Here is a 27,006-nt window from a genome sequence, read left to right on the forward strand (position 1 = left end):
CATGGAAGCAAAGAAAATCTTCCTACCTCTCCCACAGTCAGGGCCCAGGAATCCAAGGAAGCAGTGGCAGTTCCCAGACACACATTCACCATTTCCATAGCAGTTACTGGGGCAGTCATCCACCGATTCTAGGGGAGAAAAAGAAGCAATGCTGGTTCAACACATGCAAGCCCGAACATGTCCAAGGGTGCGTCAAGTGAGTCACTGAAACTTTCGCACAATGAAACACCGGGCTAGGATTGTAGTGACACATCTTTTGCTCAGAAATGACCATGATTACGGTCCACACGACTCTGCCACCCGGATACCTTATTTACAGTTTCAACTTTTATTTAACAATTCAATGCATTCTGAGATTTCCAGTCGTGTTTCTATTCAGCTCAACTTGTTGGACTAACAGACCTGATAATGAAAAAGTAATTTACCTGTAACCATCGTTTTTGGCCTGTGAACACTCTCCTTCCAGATTGTCTTGGTTCAGAATATTTCACCTTGCTGCCCAGTCTTCGTTCCAGGCGTGCGCTGAATGATCCTGACTGCTTTCATATAAACTGACTATGCACAAGGACACAGGCTCATGCTCAGGACAATGTAATCCAGGACAAGAACAGCCAGGTCCTGTAACCCAGAGATGCTAATAACTTGATCCATGGTCTGTATCCTACTTTATTTGCAATTTTCAACCCTACTGTGATCATTTATTGCCTATGAACAGGTGAGCCACTTTCAGATGACCCATAGATAACGCTTTGCCTTTTTAACTTGTTTCTTATATCACGGTTTACCAGCAATGTTACAGGAAGCTAGTTGTCTGAAACTAGCTCCCATCTTTTCAAACAAGTGGAAGAGCTATGTTACAGTTTATTGCTTGTCAGCCCTACTCATGGCACAGGAATCTGGACTTGTTATTGCTTACAAAAGGACCATGCAATTTAACTATTTCCAACAAACTTATAAAAACAGAATTTTGTTAAACATGAATTTTAGGGTTTTATACAGTGTTAGTGGTTGGTGTAGGAGTAGAGGGAGGCTGGAGACCATACACACAGGAACAGATACCCACAGCTTCCATCTGTGAAGGACTGAGTGAGTGTCACTTGGAAGAGCCTACCTGAACCAGGTTTTCACTTCCTGTCTAAAGCACCACTGAAAGTTTGCAGAGTGGGTTCCGCAGTTGCAAGCCCTTCGCAGAGACAGCACTACCTTTCTAAACACAAAAGTAGAAGCGACAGAGACGAAGAGGTCGACGAAGCAAGGCAGACGCACCATCTCCTTCCGTGCCAGAAGAGCGGAAAACGGATTACAAGTGAGTGATGGAAGTAGACAAAGTCTGCCTGTGACGCCCTTGATAGTCGGCCAACAAATTGTCACATCAAGTCTTCTCACCCAAAAAACCCATCAAGTTGTCGCGTGAGAATCACATCACATATTCGTGCTCAAGAATCAATCAGGCGATATATTTTGCAGAGGTTAATTCAGTTTCCTAACTCCTTTTACATGTTGATTGTTGTGTGCAAGAGCCCTCCCCCCCCCACCACCATCCTCCAATCATCGGATCTCCTACCCTGCGTTACCACTGTTTGAATGCACCGCAAAAATATATTCATTGCCATAATGGGCTAAAAAAACACAATGTTCGCAAGGCTGGCTGGGAGGCAATCTCAAATCATTATTGTTTACATGCTGCCTTTAATGAAAACAGCAGAGCAGGATCCTTAAAGCGGCACAATGGAGTGCGCCGGTGATAAGACAATACTGCGGGCCCAGCTTTATTACAGGCTCTTAGCAATAGCATCCGGCAAGAGCTGTTTAGTGGCGAGATAGGATGAATTATGGAATAAAATAGATGGGTTCGTCCCGCTCTATCATTTTGGGACCCATCAACGTGAAATGGATGACAGATGGAATTGGCTGTAATTATAGGACGGAAAATGGGACCAGGTAGGAAGCATTTTTCATTTAAACATGTTGAGGCGGAGGACAGAGAGGTGGTCTGCTGGGTAATTACGGTTCTTTTTCTCATCTCTTGAATTTACCAGAACCTATGGTTATCTGTGAACAGGTTCCACGCCAGGGCCCTTAACCCAGAAAAGTATAAATAAGCCGATCACTGAACTTCCTGTTTGGACGAGAGTCATGGGCGGGCCATAGTTTGCTCCTGGGAGATTTTAAAGGGCAGCCCACATCTGCCCAGCTCTGCGTTACCTTGTAAGTACCAGGAGGGTAGGGTCTACGCAGCGACTGAAGCAGGGGAATGGAACTTTCAATGTCTTTTCCACTGCAACAATGTAACTGGTAGCCAATGCAAAACAATATTTATTGTACGCCTGTTAAAAAATACTGTTATGGAAGGTACAACCCAACCTTTGTTGCTTTTAACTATTGTAGTCCGTGAATATAAAAATGATAAAAATATTTCATCTGTATTACAAGAAAACAATTGTAAGACTAGTTTCAGACGCGCCCCACTTCTGGGAGGTACTTACTCGGAGACAGGGCTCCCCGCTTTCCTGTGTAACAGCGAGGATCTCCCATCAGAAACATTTTGAGGCCAAAACATGGAAGCAATGCAGACGAAGGGTCATGCAATTGGTGGTTCAGCGGCACATAGCACCCTGACACATGCACCGTCTTAGTCCACCCATGACAAAAGTAGGCACTGAGGCTGCTACTGGGACAAACATGAGCATGAGAGGCCATTCGGACAATTCACCAGGAACGTTCTGGGGGTTAATGAGACCGTGAGTCGAAGAGTAGACAATGGACACACAGTAGACATCAGGAGTTTTGTGCATGCGCATTTAAAGTTGATTTGGGCAACATTAATTCTTAAATCTCGATGAAGCTATAAGTAGATAAAGGCACAAGAGAATCTGAACAATATTTAAATAAAATGTCTGATACATTTAGGAATAGATCCAAATTATATTTATCCCTAATAATTTATTAGCTCTAAAAAGAGCTAAGAGCAATATTTACCTCTAATACTTACTAGCACTAAAAGCATATATGAACAACAGTTACTCCTCATGTTGCTAGAAACAGTAAGAGGAGATTTTAATCCACTATACTTCTATTGTGTTGAGACCAGGCATAGACAATATTTACATATAATGTTTTATAGGCGTTAAGAGCACATATTAGCAAAATACACCCCAAATAGTTTTGGATGACCATCAGCAGCTATAGCATACTTACTCTATTTTGTGAGTGATTTTACAAGCAGATATTAATCTTTTGGGGATTTTTTAAATTGAAGTGGGAAACATCGAACCCTCAATTTTTAGGGGTATTGTGAGGGAACCTCCACCCCTCTCTGTTTAGCTGAACCCTCTGACATGGGCTAAGTTGTTTTATTTCAAATGTTTGTCCAGGTGTTCCAGCTGCATGCACCTCCCCCATATTTGTGGCTAAAAAGCCGCGTCCATCAGGAGATACCTTTTAGCGGTTGCCTCTAGCTTGTTTCATCAGTAATGTTGGTCAGAAAAGGTGTTTTTTAAGTTTCACTTTTCTGATGCAAAACCTTCTGTGCCCTCATTTCACACCTTGTGTGCAATGAGGGCACCATGTGCAAAGCATGAAAGGCATAACATTTTCCAGGTGTCTCAAAATCTCTGCCCTGCAGGCCGGCAATGCTGCAAAACCTATTCACCTTCTCGCAACTCTTAGGATCTAGAACCGGGAACCCTTTGCCTGTTTGACATGAAACCTCCTGGTTGAGAAACAACTCTGGACTCCTCAAGATTTCTCATGAGCCTATGAATTTGCGAATTACATTCTACTTATCCAGGAAAGGGAACTCTCCCTAAGTAAAAAGCAGGCAGTACGTCAGCACATTAAATATTCAATTACGAGCAGAATATCTGCATTCTTCAAAAGGTTTAACTGAATGAACAATAATTCAAATGTAAAGTAGTAAACCTGTATTTGAAAATCCATGGAAGAACTGAGGGCCTGATTTAGAACTCGGAGGAGGGGTTACTCGGTCACAACGGTGATGGATATCCTGTCTGTAGAAATCTAAATCCCAATATATTCTATCGGTTTTAGATTTTGGAGGCGATATCTTTCACCATTGTGATGGAGTAACCCATCCACCAAGTACTAAATCAGGCCTTCGGTGTCTCCAGTTGCAACTTATTTTTAGCTATTACACACAGGCTCCTGGGCAGTCAACCTCAGGTTATCTCCTTCCGTCCATAAGAAGACACCAGCTAACAAAAAATGCACTGGATAATATACACTAGTGTGGGATTTAAACTTCTGATAACTGAAGTTGTTCCCTGGCACGAGTCGCTTTCCGCTTCGCTGATGTGAAGTCTCTGGTATCATGTCAATTCTAGTTTAAGATGCACCCCCAACCCAAGGTCAACCAACCATCAGCTAGAGGCAGACTTTCTGGAACCTTCAGTGTGTCTATGCTTCCGTGGCTGCCGGCTGATCGCAACTCTTATTTCTAGCTTGAAAATGACAATTCCTGGGCCCGCCAAGCCCCGTAGCAGAACTGAGAAGCACAAGTACCCTGCTGACCAATTACAGTTGCACTGTTTGGTCAAAGAAAGCATGAATGGCAGCATTAGTGGGGCCTGGTGGCCCGCATGATGAATCAGTGTAAACATTCAACCATTGTCATGATCTGGAAGAATACAGAGTCGCACCTTCATATGCAGAGGGTAGTCTTCCGTATGCGCAATACCAAAAGCCCCAGCACTCTCTTTCACAAAACAAGCACTGACAAAGTCAAGGTCTGGATTTAATGCACAAATGCATGCAGTGTTAGTATGTTAGAGTGAGATACATGTGGGGTGGGGGAACAGTAGGAGAGGGTAGAGAGGGCTATAGTTATAAAATAGTTCCTCGTGCAGTTCAACAAGACCACTCGAGTAGAGCCAGAAGGATACACTCAAACAGCCAGTAGAATGAGGTGAGTGATGACTATTCCACTGAGAGACCAAGATGTGATTAGCAAAATCCGAAGCCCATAGCTGATAGAGGGTTGGGGTAGGTGTAAGAAACTCAGTGGCTGAAAGGGGAGGAACCAAAGACCACACTTTGTAAATTGTTAGTAATATGTGTGTCAAAACTCAGATCTAAAGTGTACTTAAGCAAAGAACTCCATGGGTGGTTTGTTTACCTGCGATTTACAGTCCAAATCTTTTTGGGGAAAACTTGTAATTGTCACACATTTGGAAGAGGTCTCTAGGTGGAAGGACATTTATACTTGGATGTTCTTGTCTTAGGCTCTCACTAGAGCAGTGGCTATCAACCTGTGGCCCTCTGAGGGTCCTCAAGACCCACTCAGTGGGTCCTGGACTGTTTATTTCAAAATTAAACATTATTAAAATTAATAAAGTTTAATTGCCAAAGTGCATACTAATAAAGGAGCTAGACTGATTCTTTTTTTGATTGTGAATTACACTAAATATTTCAATACTTGAGCATTGCTTAGTGTATGTTTGTTTTTGTATTTTTGTAAATTGTTTTGAGGTTCAAATCAAAGCACTTGGTTGGATCGGGGACTCCCCAGATTCCACGTATCACTCAATGGGGGTACACAGAAGTCAAAAGGTTGAGAATCACTGCTCTAGAGCAGTGATTCTCAACCTTTTGACTTCAGTGGACCTCCACTTTATCATTACTAGAATCCGGGGCCCCCCACTGAATCATTATTGGAATCCAGGGACCCCGCTCCCCAACATTGAAAGCTTGGTACCTAATCTGTTAATATTATTTAATTTTCTAAGCAGTCGCGGGCTGCCTGAGGAGGCTTTACGGACCCCCAGGGTTTCCGAACCACAGTTTGGGAACCACTACTCTAGAGCAGTGAGCAGCAGGGAGGAACTGTGTAGCAATACTAACTTGAGAAGTATCTTAAGATGCCCAGCTGAGTACCACAGATTTGTCACATTGGTGTAAGTCTGCAAAAACTCAACTGGGCTTGGTGAATCCACTCTTGGCATGAAGCTCGACTTAAACTGTTAGGTTCCTGGTGTGATGCTTGTTGTCATTGGCCTACCTATGGTTCGTCAGCGGCTGCCTAATACCTGGCAATGGTGCCTGAACCTTGGAAGAGAAGATCCTGCTACATCTGCAGACCGGTATCCTAAGGTGCCCAAAGATCCTAAGGAGGTCTGAAACCACAACCCACCACGGTGGTTCCACAACCAACAGAAAAAGGCAACTCACTATCCTCCCGGCATCCATGATGAACCACGCGCTGTCGCCAGCCTCTCCTTTTTAGCGGCGAGGTGAACATGAACCGCAGTCTCTCTGTTTCCTACTGTCACACATACTACATTGAAATGATTAAGCAGAAGGAGTCTCTAGGATTCAGAAAGCTAATGCACCATTGCATCCCTGGAAAACCCATAAACTCCTATCACAACCTACTTAGTATCTGCTTGGACCTGCTGCTCGCGACAACGCGTCGCAAAAAAAAAAAGCAGTCGATGCATTCTGATGAAAAAGCGCTGAAGAACTACTGAGCACATGAAAAGAGAAAGATTATCATCGTGTGCACTCGGCGTCTCTTAGCTAATCTTCACACCTCTCATAGGTTTCCCACATGTTTTCAAATTATTTTTAAATGCGCCTTCCGCGTACCAGGATCAGCTTATTCCTTTTCATTACTGCGGTTAGAGCCGGAGTTCAGCACGCTCCTGCTAAACCCCAGAACCTACCCGCCAACAGCCTGCATGCTGAACAGCCCTAGAACATATGGACTACGGTTTGGGGCATTTTAATATAAAATCACTGCTTATGTTTAATGAAAGTGCACAGGGAAGCAGAAATGCGTTGCAGATGCGCAGTGCGCCCATTATGAATGGGCGAAAAAACACTTTTTGCTCCAGTGGAAAGCGCATTGTGAACCGGCAGAGTTTCCGCCATTCCGGTAGGAACTCTCGTTCACGTGCTTCCAGTGAAAATATTTTATGAACTGTAAAAGTTCATCTTGCAGAAGGATAGTTTGGGCAGTACAACCTAAAAGTCGGTAGACGCCATTGATATACCCATGATGCTGATTGCGCCAGGTCCCAGAATGTAATTTACGGAGGGAGGTTGAGCACGGGAATCTTTTTGGGACACTGGCCTCCCCACCATGCCACTAAGGTGGACCGCTTTGCTCTTGCCGTGCATTGCTCTGCATGCATCATCAATGCCCAGTCCATGAGTGATGGGCATTACAAGTCTGGTGCCATGACAGTTGGCACCACTCCCATGTAAAAGTGGGCCAGATGTGAAGCTAGTTTGGTCACTGTAGTACACCCTGGGTCTACGGCTGCGTAATACTGACCTGTCAAAGTCCCCACCCTGGACTATGTCCTCTCTCAAGTGATCTCCAATAATGATAACTTGTGACCAGAAACATCCTGACTTGACGAAGCAAATCTGGAATTTGGTACAATTTTTATGCTGAAATTCACCAAAAACCCAGAGGTGCCTGAGGATCAATCTCTTCCCATGCATTTTTCTCTCCGTCCTGACCTGTTAAGCATAATTACACTTTGATGCTCTAGCCCTGCAATGTGGTCGAATGTCACGCGTCTAGCGGGTAGACGGGACACTCACGCCAGAGACGTCATAGGCAGCCGCTTATTGTTGTCCTGACAGAGACGGATCTTCCCTCTTTCTGTCTCTGTCTTCGACCTTTCTCGCCTTCATCCACACAAAACACAACCTGCAGGACTTCAGGGCTGTGGCACCGAGGTGGCCCATTCACTCGAATGTCCTCTGATTCTGTGAGAAGCAACACCTAACAAAGAGCACTCTATCTTCCAGCCACCAGGTTTCAGTTTTCTGGGGATTACTCCTGATTGGAGCTCCAATGACCTCTAAGGTCAGCATCACCAGAGCGTCGGGCAGCCACCCCTCTGCATCTTTGAGCTATCTTGTATACAGCGATGCTGCTTGGAGTTTGAGGAATTATTCTGAGATTTCCTGGGGCACCTCTGTATCTCAAAGTGTCTACTGCTCTTAGGACGTGGGGTGTCTGCCTCGGCTTCCATGCTGCGGTGAACTCCTTGATAGGAGCCTGCAGAGGCGCGTGGCTCGTCCGTTTCTAGTGATTAAATCGTGGGGAATAGTTCTTTTCCGCAGTACATTCAGACCCATCATGCATCATGAGTGCGCGGGAGCAACGAGAGGTGTGTACAGTAATATACAACAAACAAGAAACAAAATGAAAATCGACAGTGCACCCAAAGGAATCTTAAAGGTACCCAGGAAGTACTGACATATTTGCACCAGCGGAAGTGACATCATACCACCCCTCACAATGACGTCACAGTAAGTCACGTAACACGATTTCATACCCAAAAGAAGGGTCTGTGTATATTCTCATCACAGCGGATTACGTACGGCCTGGGACGTCAGAGAAAATAAGTGCCGACGACTTAATATCTAGTATTAAGCTTCAAGAGACTCCTTGGTCTGCTTCTAGGGAGCGATGGACATGTCAAATGGTACCTTTTTGTCACACAGCCGCTCCTCGACGGGGCACAACATTTTACAACGAATTGTGCACCGATATTATCGATTTGACACCACCGGACAGCAACCGCCCGACAGCTGTCCAGTGCTTAATTTGAGCCTGTAATTTCCAGTGCAGGGCACCGGCACTTATTTTATTGCCTCAAGGATTTACTACGAGATAAAGCCTCATATGGGAAAGACGGAGGAAGAGAAAAACGAAAAAGCTTCACAAAGGGAGAAAGCTGCAAGGGTGAGCTGGAGTGGCTGTAAATGGATTAAAGAGACCCGAAACGGCTTCAGGATTACGCTGTCTAAGTATTCCGTGCTCGCACATTTAATTGCAGCAGCCGCGTGTTTCATGGGATAGATGTGGGCACCGGAACTTTTTTATTTACAATTTAAGCACTGCAGCTGTCATTAGTGCCTGACTTTCAGCAGTGAGTTAATCAACTTCGAAGGGATAAGGTGGCCCGAGGTGGCGTTCACACCACACTACGCACCGATCTCAGCAGCCAGCGCATTAAGCCACTAAGCTATCTTAGACTGAAAGCACCGCATTATGGGGCATATTTATACTCCGCTTGCGCCGAATTAGCGTCGTTTTTTTCGACGCAAATTCGGCGCAAAACTAACGCCATATTTATACTTTGGCGTTAGACGCGTCTAGCGCCAAAGTATGGGCAAATTGCGTCATTTTTTTGCGTGAACGCCTTCCTTGCGTTAATGAGATGCAAGGAAGGCGTTCCCGTCTAAAAAAATGACGGCGACGCAAATGCGTCGTATTTATACTCCCGGGCAAAAATCACGCCCGGGAGTGGTCGGGTCAAAAAACCCCGCATTTGCGCCACTTTTTAACGCCTGGGTCAGGGTAGGCGTTAAGGGGCCTGTGGGCTCAAAATGAGCCCACAGGTGCCCTCCCCTGCCCCCAGGGACCCCCCCTGCCACCCTTGCCCACCCCAGGAGGACACCCAAGGATGGAGGGACCCATCCCAGGGACATTCAGGTAAGTTCAGGTAAGTATAAATGTTTTTTTTTTTTTGGGTGGCATAGGGGGGCCTTATTTGTGCCCCCCTACATGCCACTATGCCCAATGACCATGCCCAGGGGACATAAGTCCCCTGGGCATGGCCATTGGGCAAGGGGGCATGACTCCTGTCTTTACTAAGACAGGAGTCATGTAAATGGCGCCTGGGCGTCGTTAAAAATGGCGCAAATCGGGTGGAGGCGATTTTTTGCGTCAACCTGACTTGCACCATTTTTAAGACGCCCTAGCGCCACTTTTCCCAACGCCGGCGCTGCCTGGTGTACGTGTTTTTTTTCCACGCACACCAGGCAGCGCCGGTCTACTTGCGCCGGCTAACGCCATTCAATAAATACGGCGCCCGCATGGTGCTTCAGAATGGCGTTAGCCGGCGCAAAATTTTTTGACGCTAAACTGCGTTAGCGCAGTTTAGCGTCAAAAAGTATAAATACGGGCCTATATGGCAGACAGGTCCATGATTAGTTATCTACTGAACAAGGGTGCCCCGTGCGTGCGTGCCAGTGTCATTCGGCAGTGCCAGGTGAGAAAATACCGTCTCCTGCAGTCTCCTCCTCTCTTTGAAACTCCTAGCGCCTGGGTCCCCCTGACCGGAGTCAAGGGGCTGGAGCCTGAAGCAGGCCCTGAGAAGCCAAGTGGCGCCAAGATCAGACACCGGACAACCACACAGCCTTCAAGAACGCCATCCGCAGACACCACCAACTCATCCAAACCGTCAAAAGAACCGCCTTCAAAGAACGCATCGACAACAACGCACACAGCTACAAGGAGCTCTTCAACATTGTGAAGGAGCTCTCCAACCCCGGCTCCAACAACAACAACATCCCGCCATCACAAGACCTCTGCGACTCCCTTGCCACCTTCTTCTACTGCAAGATCGCAGACATCCATGACAGCTTCAATACTCAGACCCCCCATCAACCACTGACACCACAGACCCACCGCCCACCAGCCTCCTGCTCTCCTGGACCCACGTCAACGACAACAACACCATCAAAATCATGAACACCATCCACTCTGGCTCACCATCTGACCTCTGCCCTCACCACATCTTCAACAAAACAAGCTCCCTCATCGCACCCAAACTCCAGAAGATCATAAACAGTTCCGCCATCTTCCCGGAGAGCTGGAAACACGCTAGAACTTCAGGCCCATCTCCCTGCTCCCCTTCCAGGCAAACGTCATAGAGAAAATTGTCAACAAACAACTGACCCGTTACCAAGAGGAGAACAACATTCTGGACCGATCCCAATCCGGATTCCGCAGCAACCACACCACCGAAACCGCCCTCATCACCGCCACCAACGATATCAGGACCCTACTTGACAACGGCAAAACCACAGGGATCCGCAACAGAGCCCTCGACTGGATCACCTCCTTCCTCACCGGCAGAACTCAGAGAGTCTGCCTCCCTCCATTCTGCTGTTAAGCCACCAAAATCATCTGCGGCATACACCAGTGATCATCCCTCAGCCCGACGCTCTTTAACGTCTACATGGCTCCGCTAGCAAACATAGCCCGATCTCGCAACCTCAACATCGTCTCATACGCCGATGACACCCAGCTGATCCTCTCCCTCACCAAGGACCCCGCCATTGCCAAAACCAACCTCCACGAAGGAATGAAGGCCATCGCCGAATTGATGAAGAGCAGCTGCCTGAAACTGAATTCTGACAAAACTGAGGTCCTCATCCTCAGCTCCACCCCCTCCGCATGGGACAACTTCTGGTGGCCTGCCACACAGGGAACTGCACCAACACCCACCGACCACGCGCGCAACCTGGGAATCATCGTGGACTCATCACTATCAATGACCCAGCAAGTCAACGCGATCTCTTCCTCCTGCTTCAACACCCTCTGCATGCTTCGGAAGAGCTACAAATGGATCCCCAATGAAACCAGAAGGATGGTCACCCAAGCCCTCTTAAGCAGCCACCTGGACTACGGCAACGCCCTCTACACAGGAACCAAGGCCAAGCTCCAAAAAAGACTGCAACACATCCAGAACGCCTCCGCACGCCTCATCCTGGACATCCCCCACCACTGCCACATCACAGCCCACCTGAGAGACCTACACTGGCTCCTGGTCAACAAAAGAATCACGTTCAAACTCCTCATCCACGCTCAAAAGGTACTGCACAACACCGGACCAGAATACCTCAACAGACGGCTCGCCTTCTACACCTGACCCGACAGCTTCGCTCCGTCGACCTTGCCCTCGCTACTGTCCCACGCATCCACAGAACGACCGCCGGTGGCAGATCGTTCTCCCACATCTCCGCCAAGATATGGAACACTCTTCCCACCAACCTCTGACAGACACAGGACCTACTTACCTTCTGGAGACACCTCAAGACATGGCTGTTCGAGCAGTAGCAGCCCCCGCTCCCATCGGCGCCTTGAGACCCTTTACAAACGGTCTGATTGATTGATTGATTGAGGTGTAGAACAGCAGGTGAGCATGCGCCCACTTGGAAGCAGCCCCGGGTGGTGCTCCATGCTACACCATGATGACACTTACAGAAAGTGGGGTGCACTTGGAGGTAGCTTTACGAGTAACAATTACCATCCCACGCTTGCTGCTTGCAGCCTAGACAGTATCAATGTTTTAAGGTAAAGTATGCTTTAGAACCTTGGTGCCTTGACTTGTTTACCAATGATTGTTTATACATCGCTGCCTCAAAGTTTGGAACATCACTGGGGTCACGGGTCACCCGATGTCACCGGTGGTCCAAGGGTGAGTGTGCTAACTCCTGCCGCCTCCTGGATTTTGGCAACATAACGCCAGTGCCCGTGGCACAGACTGGCTAAGCAGAACCGCCTTTTCGATTTTAGAGAACAGTGGGCTTGCATGGAACCAGGAAAGCAAAATGGCATGTGCAGATTTCAGGGTGGTGTTATTTGGGTTTCTATAGCGCGTCGCTGGCCCAGAGGGTCGTCTAGGCGGTGCATGGCTCTTCATGGTACCACAAGAGTAGAACTACTCAGCTGTTAAAGGCCTGTCTTCACCATTTTCTTAAGACTCCCTAACAGTAACAGTATGGGGTATTTACCAGTAAAGCATGTCAGCAGTAGGAGCCATATGGGCTTTTAAATACTCCTTGCACTTCGTAACTAGGAGGGGGCACTGAGGGCTGGATAGTGGGACCTAGTTTCCTAATCCTATGCAGCCTAGCTCCTTTCTAAACCCAACAGCCCTGCTGTGCACAGCGCAATTACAAAGAGGAAGGCATAATATTTCTGTTAAAATTTGAACATTAGGCCCAACACCCTCAAATTTCATCCTTGGGACCTTAGAACCTCTTGCTCTTCGGAGACCTAGACCGAGATTAGGCAGGCATGCTCCAGTTTCAAACCGGATCATTTGTTTCTCTGAGAGCCAGCAGGCTGATATCAAGGTGGGTGTTTATGTATACTTTGTTTCTCTGACAGGCAGCAGGCTGATATCGAGGCGGGTGTTTACTGTATACTTTGTTTCTCTGAGAGTCAGCAGGCTGATATCAAGGCGGGTGTTTATGTATACTTTGTTTCTCTGACAGCCAGCAGGCTGATATCAAGGTGGGTGTTTACTGAATACTTTGTTTCTCTGACAGCCAGCAGGCTGATATCAAGGTGGGTGTTTATGTATACTTTGATTCTCTGACAGCCAGCAGGCTGATATCGAGGCAGGTGTTTACTGTATACTTTGTTTCCCTGAGAGCCAGCAGGCTGATATTGAGGCAGGTGTTTACTCTATACTTTGTTTCTCTGAGAGCCAGCAGGCTGATATTGAGGCGGGTGTTTATGCATACTTTGTTTCTCTGACAGCCAGCAGGCTGATATTGAGGTGGGTGTTTACTGTATACTTTGGGTCTCCGAAAGCCAGCAGGCTGATATCGAGGCAGGTGTTTACTGTATACTTTGTTTTTCTGAGAGCCAGTAGGCTGACATCAAGGAGGGTGTTTATTGTATCCTTTGTTTCTCTGAGAGCCAGCAGACTGATATCAAGGTGGGAGTTTACTGTATACTTTGTTTGTCTGAGACCCAACAGGCTGACAATAAGGTGAGTGCTTTATGCGCTTCTCTTCAACCTGAGGCTAATCCTGGCTGTCTGGTTTTCTTGCAGTCTCTGAGGCACCGGTAGGCGTCATGATTACGTTTAGTAGCTATTATCTGAGCATCCTAAATCCAGCCAGCGGTAAATTCAACAGGCTTACTGCTCTGAGCTCTTGTTAAATAAACTTATCTGACGATGGCGGTGCTTAATTATAATTTCAGTGAGTATTTAACACTCACTGCTGTTTCTTACTGCAAATTCCTGCAGCCAGGGAGTGTCGTAGTGTTACATCCATAGGCAGCAGAATCACAGCTGAAAAATACAATGCCAAGGATGTTAGTGCCTAAACCACTAAAATTTAGCAGACAAGGCGATGATGTGCCCGTTCATGTTCTAATTACTGGTCTGCATAAACTGCTGCCTCATTCTGTTCCACTCCCCTCTTCGCCAAATGGCATTAACTTCTGAAACACTCACTTTATATGTCTCTACTGCAGATGCCATGCCTGTGGGCAAGCAGGGGGAAGATGCACTGGTCCAAGTGACACGGCATGCAACTCGTTGGTTATCGTAGCTGTAATGCTTTAGAAATACTGTTGTCTCTCGTCCAACATTAAAATAGAAACGAGTACAGCAATGTGGTGAATAAAAGAGTCTATCCAGACATAAGCAGTCACAGACCCTGGATGCTGCGTCAGCACGTTCGTGAGTATTCTGTTCCGCAATGCCGCATTTTACTGATCTTTCATGGTACTTACCTGCCAAGACCTGCAGACACACTGAAAGAGAACCTCCCTCAGTGTTATTTCATACTGTAGGTGTCCTCTGATAGGCCAGAGGCCGAAACATCTGAAGACACATTCGGTCTGGCAGAACTTTTACAGCCAATTGTAGCTCGTAAATAGTGACTGACCCCAGATAGCTAACTCAGAGCCAACGGATGAACTCTGGCACGTAGCAACTTTCTGGTCCACCAAATATTGTGGTTCCAAAGCACCAATGAGAGTCTGGCAGCTGATGTCATATACAGCCAGACCCAACAATAACGGCGTCGAGGTACATCGTGATAGACAACATGGACAAATTGATTGGACCAAGCCGATCTACTGGGGCCATAGCGCTGCCCAGTTTTGCTGTGCGAGTCTGCTGCATTATTGTGCCAGCTTGCCAACAGCATATGTGCTGTAATTGAAAAAACAAATAATTTTGCAAATACATAGTGGTAATTATAGAGATGCGTTGTGGGCTGAGGTTCATTAAATAAAAAACAATCCTGTTGCAGAGACTTGTAAGCATTCAGTGCAGAATATTTGCCTTGCAAGACAAAGACTGTAGATCTATTCATATGGAAGGCACTTCTTGTGTCTATAAAGTGTGGTACTGACAGATGTGTGTGTGTGCATGTTAGGGCGAAGGGGGTATATGAATACTGTCTCTGAGACTGAGCACGAGGAGGACTTTCTACACTATCCTTTGCTCAGGAGCACTAATGATGGTGAGTGCCAGGTTAGCTCTCGAGCAGAGCTCAGATGGTACCTTCTTCAGGTGGCTCTTGTAATGGTATTTATATAATGCTTACTACCCCTGAAGAGGCGTCAAAGTGCTTTTTGGCGAGTAGCACGCTACTCCGAAACTCAAGAGGAATTAGTGGTGGATTAGTACAGGGAAAATATAAGTACAGTATTAGTATTAGTACGAGTTAATTTGAGCGGAGGATATGTGAGTTTGTTAGTGGGATAGAGGAGGGAAGAATCCAGAGGTGTTAATTGGGAGTTTATAGTAATAGGATGAGGCTTGGGATGAGTAATGGAGGAGGGAGGAGTCTGTGGAAAGGGATTAGGGAGATCATACTAGCAGAAGGGGTTTCGGATGAGTCAAAAGTGGGATAAATGGAGAATTTAGTAGGGTTGTTTGAGAGATCATAGTAGTAAACTGAGGTTTGGGGTGAGCTAGATGCAGTAGAGGAGGGAAGAGCCTAGGCAGGGTTATTTTGGAGATCAAAGTACTAGAATGGGTTTGGGATGAGTTAGAGTGGGGATGGAGGATATGGTGATGGGAAGGCAGAGTAAAGCTTACAAGGGAGTACACTGTATTTTTTTTTTTTCTTTCTTTATTTAGTTTTTTTTTTTAAATGTGTTTATTTTTATTTTTCTCTAATACAGTAGGACTAGAGTAACAAATAAATAGATATGTAATGAAACTGGGGTTAGAGCACTGCTGTTAAATGCACAGGTCACATAAACAAAGACAGTAGTGCCTGGGGTAGAGGCACTTCTTTCTTTAATTTATTTATTTTCACAAATTAAGCTCAGACTTAAATACGTCTATAGATGAAAATAGTTATCTCCCCAAGAGGTAGTGGCGCGAAAGGTTAACAGTGGCAACATTTAGCATCAGAAAGGAGATGGCCCTGCTCCGCTCTTTCTGAACGCTACGGTCCAAACAGTAGTTTTGTCCAGCTTGAGCGTTCTCGTTATACTACATGAGGATACTATTGATGGCGCAAGGATGAATGTTTCAGTGAGAACAAGTAACTTAAGAAGCAAGGTATAGATTCTGTATGGATATTTCCAGTTCAAGCAAGGAAAAGAGCTTTTACCATTCTTCAGGAAACCCTCGAAAAATCTAGAATCTGCTCCCAACTCACATTAGGCTCACTATCTACTTTAAAATAGCACCGGTATATCTAGTTAATCTTGCTTTGACAATGGCCTCGGTTCAATAATTCTAGCTTTGCCAATGCCTGATGCTTTTTAAAATTGAGCAGGAATTGGTAAAGTCCATAGCGGCGGCTGGACATCTTTCACTTTCAAAGTATGAAAAGGCTATTTCTGTAAGTTAAAGATGGCTGCCATGCTGCATTTACACGCTGCACGGCGGCCATCTTGAAGGTATAGAGTAATATAATATTACATTGTAATAAGCCTTATGTAGTATTTGTTGTATTGTAAAATACGGGCTGCGACAGACAGTTGATGCTCTGTATAGCGAGACCGTAAAAAGGCATCAAGAAACAACTGTGAAGCGTGCCCAACTCCCCTACATCAATTCTTAAACTACCTTCACTTTTATACACTCCACTCCCATCATACCTCCGAGATTCTCATGCAGTAGCACACTGGTGCAGCAAGGGTGCCATAATCCCCAAACATGTGAAAAGCGAAGTGGGTGCTGCCTGTACTATGTTTGGTAGAAAAAGACAGCCCAAATGTGAGTGCAGTGGGGCCACACATGCCTTGGCCCCAGTGCCACAGCACCTGCTTCTATTATGATAGCAAAGATCATATATCGCTATGTCCTGGTGCCACTGCACCTCCTGCACTTATGACAGCTATGTACTATATGTCCCCACACACGTTCTGCAAAAAGTGGACATAATAAGATCTTCAAGCACTCTTCAAAACTATGCAGTGCTGCATCTTTCCTAAAATGTTGTGTAGTTTGCTATTTCTCATTATATTTCTAAAGTACAGAGCGCTCTGATTCCACACTGGAAATGAACAGTAAATACTCGGTCTGTTTGGTATTTGTATTGACTTGGCAGTCTCCTATGCATTCTACTAGCCCTGTGATTGTACTGCGCTGTGCAGCATCTGTTAATATTTCTAGAGTTGATACTTCTGGTGAACCTGAGGGCCAGGGTTACAGAGCTGTGTGCAAGGTGGGATGCTCCTTAGATGAAGGGTAAATGAAGGCACATTAGATCCCAGAGTGGAGGAATGCCTCATTTGGGAAAACTCTGAAGTTGGGATGGAGGAGATGGGCTATGGCCAACGCAACTTCAGTACTGTCCATCACCTAGCTTGGACGCAAAGGGACGTCTGCTACTTACGGAAGTCACAGTGGTGGGAGCTCTGTGTCTGGCTGACATAGCTGTCGGGCGGCTGAGCTACACCAGGGCAGGTCCTTGGTAGGACAGTCTTCGGTACTCAGGGAGGTATTCATCTGGATTCCTGTATTCATTTATCTACCTGGGAAGTCGTCTGTGTTCTTGAATTCAACTTCACACAACCTATGGACCTACACAGAATTCTTCTACAGGAAGATCTTGTTTGAGGATTCTGAAAGAAAATTTGAGACTGCAAATTAGCTCCCCTAGAGAGTATGAGATTAACCTCTTTGTACTGTAAATCCGGTTAACTTACTCTTCACAGTGAGTTTGGTTAAAAGGCATCTTTTCGCCTGGGTCGATGTTCACCTCATATAATCTGAAGGGCTGATTTGCTTAGGCATCCATGAGTATGTGTGGTAGTACTCCTGTAGTAATTACTCACACTGTTAAATGCATTTATGATCAGGCCATGACCTGCTAAACTCCCTATTGTGTGAGAAGGGCGCAGTCTTTTCTATATGTGCTAATTGTAAGTTAATATTCTCTGAATATTCCTATTTCTGATGCTTTGGGGGCAATTCACAAAGGCATTCCAGAAGTATTACTACAAAAGTACCACATCACATTCACATAAATGCTCTCGGGATTCGGCCTCTAAGTTTCCACGGAACAATTCAAACCCTGTGTATTTCACACAGGTACTGTAATCAGCCGAACAACATTTGGCTTGTATTTCACTCACCCCACTTTTAGTTCTATAGAATTTGCTTCCAACTTTAAACGACTTAAAACACGTTGCTCTATCACAGATGCCCCCTAATTTAAAAAACAACGCACCCTAAGATCTTCGTAACTTCCTGCTGTTAAACGAAGTTGGAGATGAGAATGTAGTCACCTCTAGACCACAAATCTGTTCGAAAGCTAGAAAAAGCCCCCAGTCAGTGCATTTGTTACAAAATTTTGTGATTTTTTTCCCAAAACTTATATTTTTTTCCATTGGAGGACATGCCATCTTATTTTATGCTGTTGTAAGGGCTGTATGTCAGAAGATCGATGGCAAAAATATTGCCTTACGTAACTACTGTGTCCTAAATATATTTTCACAAAAATATTGTCCTGTTATTTGTAGATGTTCTATTATTGACTCAAAAGAGGCAATATTTTTGTAAACGCTATTAATGGCACAATGGGACTGGTTGCAATTAGGCCCTGAAGGATGCAATAATTATTGCATCAGATAAAAATCTGACACCGGGATGTTTGTAACTTTTGGGATGTGACAATTCTAGCATGTTATGTATTAGGGCAAATGTTGGTGCTTACTGCATCAAAATCTCCCTATTCCAGTAAATAATGGGCCTTTTCACCGTGCTACATTCTGGCAGGTTTGAACAGGGAAATGTAACAAAGGATTCTGTATTTATTTCATCTGGTAATTAGCGGGTGCAATAGACAGTGCATCACTTGTAATTATTATGCACAGGGAGTGCAATTTAATGGGCTAGTTGTAATCAGGCCCAATAGGCCTGTCAGGCGATATAATTACAATATTCTGGTACCATGCCACACCAGGTTCTGCAACTTTAAATTACTCAACACATCCCTAGAGCACATTGTTTCAGTCCTATGCAGCATAATTTGCAGCACGCCCAATAGTGTCAATGTGGGGTTTTGAACCCTTCGCACCACCCCCCTGCACCCCACATAAACTTTGGACCATCCGCCTACGGTCATGGGTTCGTCCGCAGACCTCTGAGGACCACAGGGGAACAAGTGACATTGAAGCTATATACATATCACGGCACCTTAAAAAAACACTTTTTACAGTCCTGACACCTGTCAGATTAGCGCTCATCCATCAAGCTAAAATTACTGAAGAACAAGATCGTTTTAAAATTCAAAGAGCGTGCTGTCAAAATTTGATGTATTTTTCCTTTAGATGTACTTCGAGTCCTCATTGTTCTTTTTTCCAAATATAAGCCAAGGGCCTGCCAATCCTACCTATGAGTAACTCCAACTCTGAGTAATACAAAGTTTTGCTTAGCCTTTAGGCACTATGTGCTTCTGAAAAAGGTACAATACTTTTCCCTTTGTGAAAGGCAGGACTTATTCCATCATGTAGGTCACATACACATCTAGGGGTATAGTAATACTGTGCCATCTTGTAATCCTTTTTTAGAATACTTCAGAGTTACAACCGGTCCTCTTATGCTACATTATGCCAAGACTGCACCTTAGGTCACAAATCTTCCAGGTGAAGTCTGTTTACTTCAGTTCACACAGGGGGCGTGGTCATCTGCTTGCGCCCCTGGTCTGGCCACCACCGCAGAAAAGCTCTAGCTGCCATCTCTCTGCAGCGTAAACTGTTCCAGCTGACTAGCTTCCACCGCCGGCCAATGGAGTCATCTCTTCCATCCACCAATGATGACCCACTCCATCCGCAACCATCACTGAACTGAAGAAAACATTCTCCCAAGCTATCTGAATAAGATCTTACTAGGGTTATACGGGGGTGATAAAACATTCTTTCATTACTCAGACATATGTGAACGATCAAAATAGACTCTGGCCCAAATCACTGCTTGTGTGGCCCATGCAGCAGTCATACCACAAATATACTACAAAAAATATAATATACAGACTGCTCCTGCGAGCGGATAAAACTCTGCCACCTGTGTTGACTAAGGCCGAAATTCTTCTGAGAGAAGAAACACCTAGGGATCTTCACTTACGCCAAACTACCCCTTTCAGACCAGACAGTTAGAACTGCCTATGCTGGCTGGACAAGTCATCGTCAGAAGACCACCACTAGAACTGCCGTCTCTAGTTCTATAATCGCAGACAAATCATTTACACCCTCTAAGACCTTTCTAATTCACAGTATAAAGACTAGTTCGCCAACCACTCACCAGGAGACAGTGTATATTTCAAGGCTCAGCCTACATAGGAATGACCAACCACTCATCACTGGAGATTTCCTTACCGGGGCAGGTTCTAGGGATGTTTTTAGGACTTTTGGTGCCAGGACTTCTTTTGTCAGGACTTCTGGTGGCAGGCTTTTTTGTGCCAGCCCTTCTTGCACCTTAGGTAACTAGGCATTTTGTCACCATCCTCGTCAGGCAACGGAGGGATATCTGATGCTTTGATTCTAGGGATGCTATTAGAACTTCTGGTGTCGGGACTTCTTGTACCTTAGGTAAGGTGGCGTTTTACCACCACTTTGTTCATGCAATCAAGGGATATTTGATGCTTCCAGGAGCAATATGTTGAAGCATCCCAAGCTGCTGCTTAGAACTGGTTTGCTGTAAAACATGTCCTGTCTGATTCAAAGAAAGGCACAAACACTATTGGTTCCCTTAATCTTCTGAACTCCATGTCAACAGTTCAGTCTCCCACACAGCCCATGGACTCGCCTCCTTTTAATTAGCCTTGACATTTAACAATCACATTTAATTTAATACTTTTTTAAATTGAATGAGTCATTAATAGCCCTGAAAAAAAATGTTAAGTGAGCAAGACAACCGACAGCCAATCTAGGCCAAACAAAAATAACCAAAACTACATATCTAAACCCACCCCCAATGTTAACATCCTTTGAAAACAACGTAAAGAGGTTTGCAACACAGTCTGCATGATCCCTTGAACGTGTTCTAATTAAGATTCTACTCACATCACAGTACTTCTCAAAACTAGATTCAGCACAATTACATTCACATGCACCAAGAGCATGCTTGAAGATACACCCTATTTAAGCAAGAAAACTCAATAGATCTGGACCAAATGAAAAAGGCCAATAGAAGGAGATTGCTTTGTGTTGTCACTAGTTATATCCCTCGTGCCATCGTGTTTGTGAATGTTTCCTGCATTCATCTCACCATTGCTAACACCTCAAGCAAGGACATATCTGTAACTCTTCTGCAACTTCAAGCTACAGTGACAATTAGCAGCCCTGAGCACCATTCTACCCAAAAATCAATGCAAAAAGAAAAAAAGAAGCATGGCCATGAGAAAAAAAAATCCCGACCTCCAAATGGCCTCAATTCTGGGAAAAGGGCAACATGATTAAAATCTCCTCATACTTAAAGTCAAATGCTGCTACCGACTGTCACATTCTAGCACATGAAGTATCTGTTGGTGAGAAACTGGGCATCATATAGAAGTCAAACTCATTTTAGATGTGTGGGATATTTTCACCTGTAGACCAATTAAAATCCACGCCCTACAACTGCCCTGTTTGATTACACATTTGTGCCAATGCCGCCTTCTGTGAAGCAATCGCCCCAGTTGAACTAAAAATGTCATCAGTCACCCTTTGGAAAAACCAAAACTTCCCAAGCTGGAACAAGCTATGTTCCCCCTGTACTTCTACGCAGACCAAAATAACAGAATCTGCGGTGATCAAACAACAGCAACTTCGCATTAATGCAAACAAGGCAATTGGCAGGTAGGTTTTCAACGAAACTGTACTATTTACATGAGCATAAGCAATACATTCCAAGCGAAACAGGGATGGCTGACCTACTGGCTCAATCAGAGCAACTGGAAGTTTCTGATGGAACCAACCATGGCCATCTTATGTAAAATAATCACAGAACTTGTTGAACAATCCTTTTTACCACAAATTGATCTGAACCCTTTTTTTCTGATGTTTTCTCTTCAAAGCAATCACTGATCACACAGGGAACCCCTAGAGACGGCCATGCCCCCAATGCATCCGAAGCACACAGCACTGACACCTCTTTCAGAGGACCTTCTAGAATTTGCACTGCACAAGACAATACCTCCCTGGAGCAGTAACACCACCATCATCGGATCAATCACTGCTTCGGTCCTACTGATGAACAATGTCAATAGGTCTGGGTTTTATATGCTAACACGTGTAGCTTTAGTACATTAGAGTAAAACTCACAGGAAGGAGCCAGCGGGAGCTGACCGAGGGGAAAGTAGTCCCTTGTTAAGTTCATGAACTCCAATGCAAACAGTATACTTGAGGCAGAAGAATACATTGAAACAACCAATGGCATTAGGTGAGAGATGGAGACTTCACTAGGCTGAGCCAAGACCTGAATGATGAAGGCTCAAGCTAATGGCTAAAAGAGGTTGGTGAAAGAAAGCCAACTGCTGTAAGGGTGGACCCAAAACCCACTCGTGTATTGTTGGCAATAGGTTTGCTTGACAGCTGTGCTGACTAAACCAAGATGTCAAAATAATTACACATCAAGCTGGGAGTCCTTACACTCTCAGAGACGCCCTGCCCCTTCGACTTGAACATCATCTGATACTGCAGTACCGGACTAGAGCGCATGCGCCACGGGCACGTCACGCCAATAAAAAAAGCACAAGCGGGGAACAGTGACGTGTGCCTATACTCACGTGTACCCATAATCTCCGAATTGCTACAGACTCGGACCTTCAAAAGAAATGGACACATATTGGTCCACACAGCAGCTGTCCTGGTAGGAAAAGCCCCCGCCTTGCACTAGTTCCTGCAATATAACAAGTTTTGTCTTTCTGCAGTGGAAAGGGGCCGAGGTCCTGCTAATCTTGTTCACACGACAGAAACAAGATTATGTCGTATGAGGAATGTCAATATTTTAGTCTGCTGCAGCTCCCTGGACACTGCTTGTGTTGAGTAAATGACACAACTGTTGGGAAGTGGAATCCAAGTCTCCAGCCAGCTGCAGAGGGCAGAATGGGGGGCTGGTGTTAGGAAAAAAAGACGAGAGACAGCTCTGTTTCACTTATTGATAAAATAACCTTGGGAATCCAACACCTTGGGCCAGAGTGGTGGTAAGGGGCTCTGCTTTTTTGAGACAGAAACAGTTATCTCTACCTACAGGGCAGTAAATATTTAAAATACTAAAGTGTTAATCGATATGTACAGCCTATCATTAATTTAATACAGAAGTAACAACATTTAATGTCGCTGGAATAGATAATATGCCAATGAAATACATGTTCTTATTGGCAATGCCTCAACGTCAATGAAGCCAGCACATTTAGCAATTCCTTTGAAAGAGCACAATTGAAGGTGCAAGAACTGTAACAAAGAATTGCAGTTCAACTAGTGTTCTTGTGGCAAAAATAGGCACGTGGGAAGATAGTGAATGTGTGCATTTAAACGAAGATTTGATTAAACATTAGCGACTTCCCTACTTTGCAGGAAAGGAGCTGTGGACATTCCAGAGGAAGGGGGGAGACAGAAACATTTGTGGTAAGTGGTTAGATAAAGAGACCCTCAGAGGAGGTGCAATGGCTCTAAGGGGAGGGAGGGTAGAGCCGGGTCCTGACCCGCGGTCCTGGCATTTGTGCGCTTCAGCCGGAAAGGGCCAGAGGCGTCGCTGCCATTGGTGCAGCAGGTGCAGCGGCACCGGGGCCAAGAGCCGCGAGGGGGACAACCAACCCCGAAAATTGCTGCATTTTACTGCCCTGCCAACAGTCAAACGGGCCATTTCCCACGCGTGCAGCGGGGCATCCTTGCCTCTCCGCCGGAAAGGGCCCGGCTGCCAGAAAAGCGCTGCGACGCGCCCAGCGCAGGTGCGTGCAGGCCCCCTCGCCCACCACCGGACTCCCCGCACCTCGAGGAGCGGGCGCCTCTCCAACGCGCGCTCAACGCGCTAATTAACGACGAAACCCCGCGACCGTATGTTTTTTTTCTTCTGAAAAGCCACTCTGCTGCTCTCCGCCTTGATTGCTCCTGGGGCCGGGTGATTACCGGGGACCTGCGCACCTGTCACCCTGGGAGCGGGGGCGCGCGCCAGCCCGCCCCGCCGAGCCGTCACGACTCGCGCGGGGCGGCTCTCGGGTGCCAGGTGCGCGGCTCGCGCGCCAAAAGCCCGCGCGCGCCCACCTGGGAGCCGGCGCCACGCGGGGCGGCCCGGGCGCTTTTCGCGCCCAGTTGCTTTTATTAGCTGCCGGGCCCCGCTGGCGCCGGGGAAACATAGCGCCTTGCCTTCGCGCATCGGCGGAGCAGGGGGCTCGGCGTGCACCGTCACCCCCTTTCAGGCCAAGAACGCAGACCGAAAATGAAAATAACATTCTCCTGACTTAGAACATTTCTAATCGCGCCGAGCACACGAGGGGAGCAAACCCGCCCTCCGTCCAATAGTTCCTTTCATCCTTCATCCTCCAGGCCTTCTACCCACTCATTCACCCACCTGCCCCATCCATTCACCTTTCCACCGACCCCCTTATACTTTCATCTCTCCATCATCCTTTTACCAGCCCCCCTAATCGTTATCCGTTCATCTTTCTATCCATCCAGCCACTGTTCTCCATCTGTCCATTCCACCCATCCTTACACCCATTCTCCCTTCCACATGCTGCCCAAATAAGCTTTTCGACCTTTTCCCCCTTTCATTATCCATCCATTCATTCTTTCACCCTTCCATCCATTTATCCTTTCACCCTTCAAGCCAATCTTTCAACAATTTCCCCTCTTTCCTCTGACGTTTCCTTCCTTCCTTCACCTCCAGTTGTTTCTTTTCCCTTTCTATTTAACATTTTTTCCTCATACGTATTTTTCATTGCTTTCCCCCTCATGCCCACATTTTTATTTCCCCTTTTTCTGTTTTTTTTTCTCTTATTTTCATTATTTCTTCTTTTCGGTTTCGTTCAGTGTATGTCGGCCCATTGTCCATATCGCTCTGTCCTGTGATAGATGAGCATTCTAAATGGCGATTGTGTTGTTCCTTAGTAGACTAAGGAGACTTATAAAATAATGACCATCTAAGTTGGGCGCTTTGGGCCCAGAGGAATCCCCCGCTTAAGCTCACTGTTTCCAGCATTAAATATACCACTAAAACTAAGTCTTCTAAACTCCATACTTGCATTTGTATGGACATCCAGTTCCATGTTGGACTCAAATGTACAAATGGGATGGCAAAATTACAAAATTTGCTTGCAAAGTTGATTGAAGATGCAAACGTTTCCCAGTTTGCCAAGTTTCCCAACTTAACTTGCATAAGAATGCAGTGCCAAAAAATATCTTTAGCAAAATACAAAATATTTATTTTTAAGAGTTTTCACTTGCAAACTTATCTCTAAGGCAGATTTTCATCTCTCTTCTTAAGTATACATACTTGATTAAGTTTACGAAGATGGTACAGTTTAAAAATAAACTTCACATGTTGCAGAAGAAAAGGGATCAACGACTTCCCACACCCTCGTTTAAAATTCAATCAATCAATTATATTTTTTGTATAGCGCAGCACTGCCACCCATAAGGATATTTGGGCGCTGAGGATGCGGTGTTTCCGTCAAAAAGCCACGTCTTGAGTCTACTGCTGAAATCTGCCAAGAAGGGGGCAGTTCGGAGGTGGAGGGGGAGGTTGTTCCAGGATTTGGTTGCTATGCAGGAGAATGAGCGTCCCCTGCTGTGGCTGAAACAGATGCGGGGTGGGGGAGGGTTTGCGAAGCTGAGCGCTGTTGTCTTGCGGGTGCATGGAAGGTTAGTCAATGGTTGATGTAGGATGGTCCTTGGTCGTGTACAGCTTTGTATGCAAGTGTGAGGATCTTGAATTAGCAGCTCTTCTGGATAGGGAGCCAGTGGAGTTTACTGAGGTGGGGGTGATGCTGGAGTGCCTGGGGAGGGTCAGGATGAGCCTGGCTGCAGTGTACTGTAGAGTCTGGAGTCTTTTGAGCAGTTGGAAGGCCATTCCAGCATAGAGAGTGTTGCCATAGTCGAGGCAGCTGGTGACCAGGATGTGTGTGACTTTTTTTCTGGTGTTAGTGGGGATCCATCTGAAAATACAGCGGAGCATTCGGAGGATGTAGAAACATGAGGAGGCGACTGAGTTCACTTGTCGGTTCATGGACAGTTGGTGATCGAGGATGATGCCGAGGTTTCGGGCGCGGTCTGTAGGGCAAGGTGTTGGTTCGAGGTCTGGAGGCTACCAGCTGTGGTCCCATATGGAGGTGTTTTTCCCAAAGATGAGTACTTCCGTTTTGTTAGTGTTTAGTTTGAGGCAGCTGTCTTTCAGCCAAGTTGCTACGTTGGTCGTGGCGTTGCTGAAGCTGGTTTTGGAGTTGTCGGGGTTCTCGGTGAGTGGGAGGATCAGTTGAGTGTCCTTGGTGTAGGAGACTATATTGAGTCAGTGGGATGTGAATATGTCTGCTAGGGGTGTCATGTAGATGTTGAACAGTGTGGGGCTGAGGGTGGATCCTTGGGGTACGCCGCACTTGATGTTCTTGAGTGCGGAGACGAAGGGAGTATGCAGATTCTCTGCGTGCAGCCTGAGAGGAAGAAGGCAATACATTTGAGAGGGTTTTGTTGAATACTTACGTTGTGGAGTCTGTTGAGGAAAGTGTGGTAGGGGACTGTATCGAAAGCTAAAGAGAGGTCAAGGAGAATTAGAGCTGCTGATTCTCCTCAGTCGAGGAGGGTCCTGATTTTGTCCGTGGCAGCCATTAGGGTGGTTTCCATTCTGTGGCTGTCCTGGAATTCTGATTGTGAGGTGTTGAGAAAGTGGTTTTGTTTGAGGTGTTCGGAGAGCTGTTTGTTGATGGCTTTCTCAGGTATTTTGGTCGGGTAGGGGAGCAGGGAGATCGCTCTGTAGTTTTTGAGGTCTCTGGGGTTGGTGGAGGGTTTCTTCAGGAGAGGTCTGATCCCTGCATACTTCCATTCAT

The 27,006-nt window shown here is 45.9% G+C and overlaps 1 protein-coding gene across 4 annotated transcripts in view; it reads right to left on the minus strand.

Annotated features, from left to right (window-relative positions):
* TENM4 (teneurin transmembrane protein 4) overlaps positions 1–27,006 on the minus strand; it is a 1,476,030-nt gene that overhangs the window by 179,893 nt on the left and 1,269,131 nt on the right. For all 4 annotated transcript variants that reach the window (XM_069203936.1, XM_069203935.1, XM_069203934.1 and 1 more), the window contains one exon: positions 27–128. In XM_069203936.1, the coding sequence (XP_069060037.1) occupies positions 27–128 (102 nt within the window). The remainder of the gene's footprint in view (positions 1–26; positions 129–27,006) is intronic.

The sequence above is a fragment of the Pleurodeles waltl genome, chromosome 8 (assembly GCF_031143425.1).
Source record: "Pleurodeles waltl isolate 20211129_DDA chromosome 8, aPleWal1.hap1.20221129, whole genome shotgun sequence".
NCBI lineage: Eukaryota > Metazoa > Chordata > Amphibia > Caudata > Salamandridae > Pleurodeles > Pleurodeles waltl.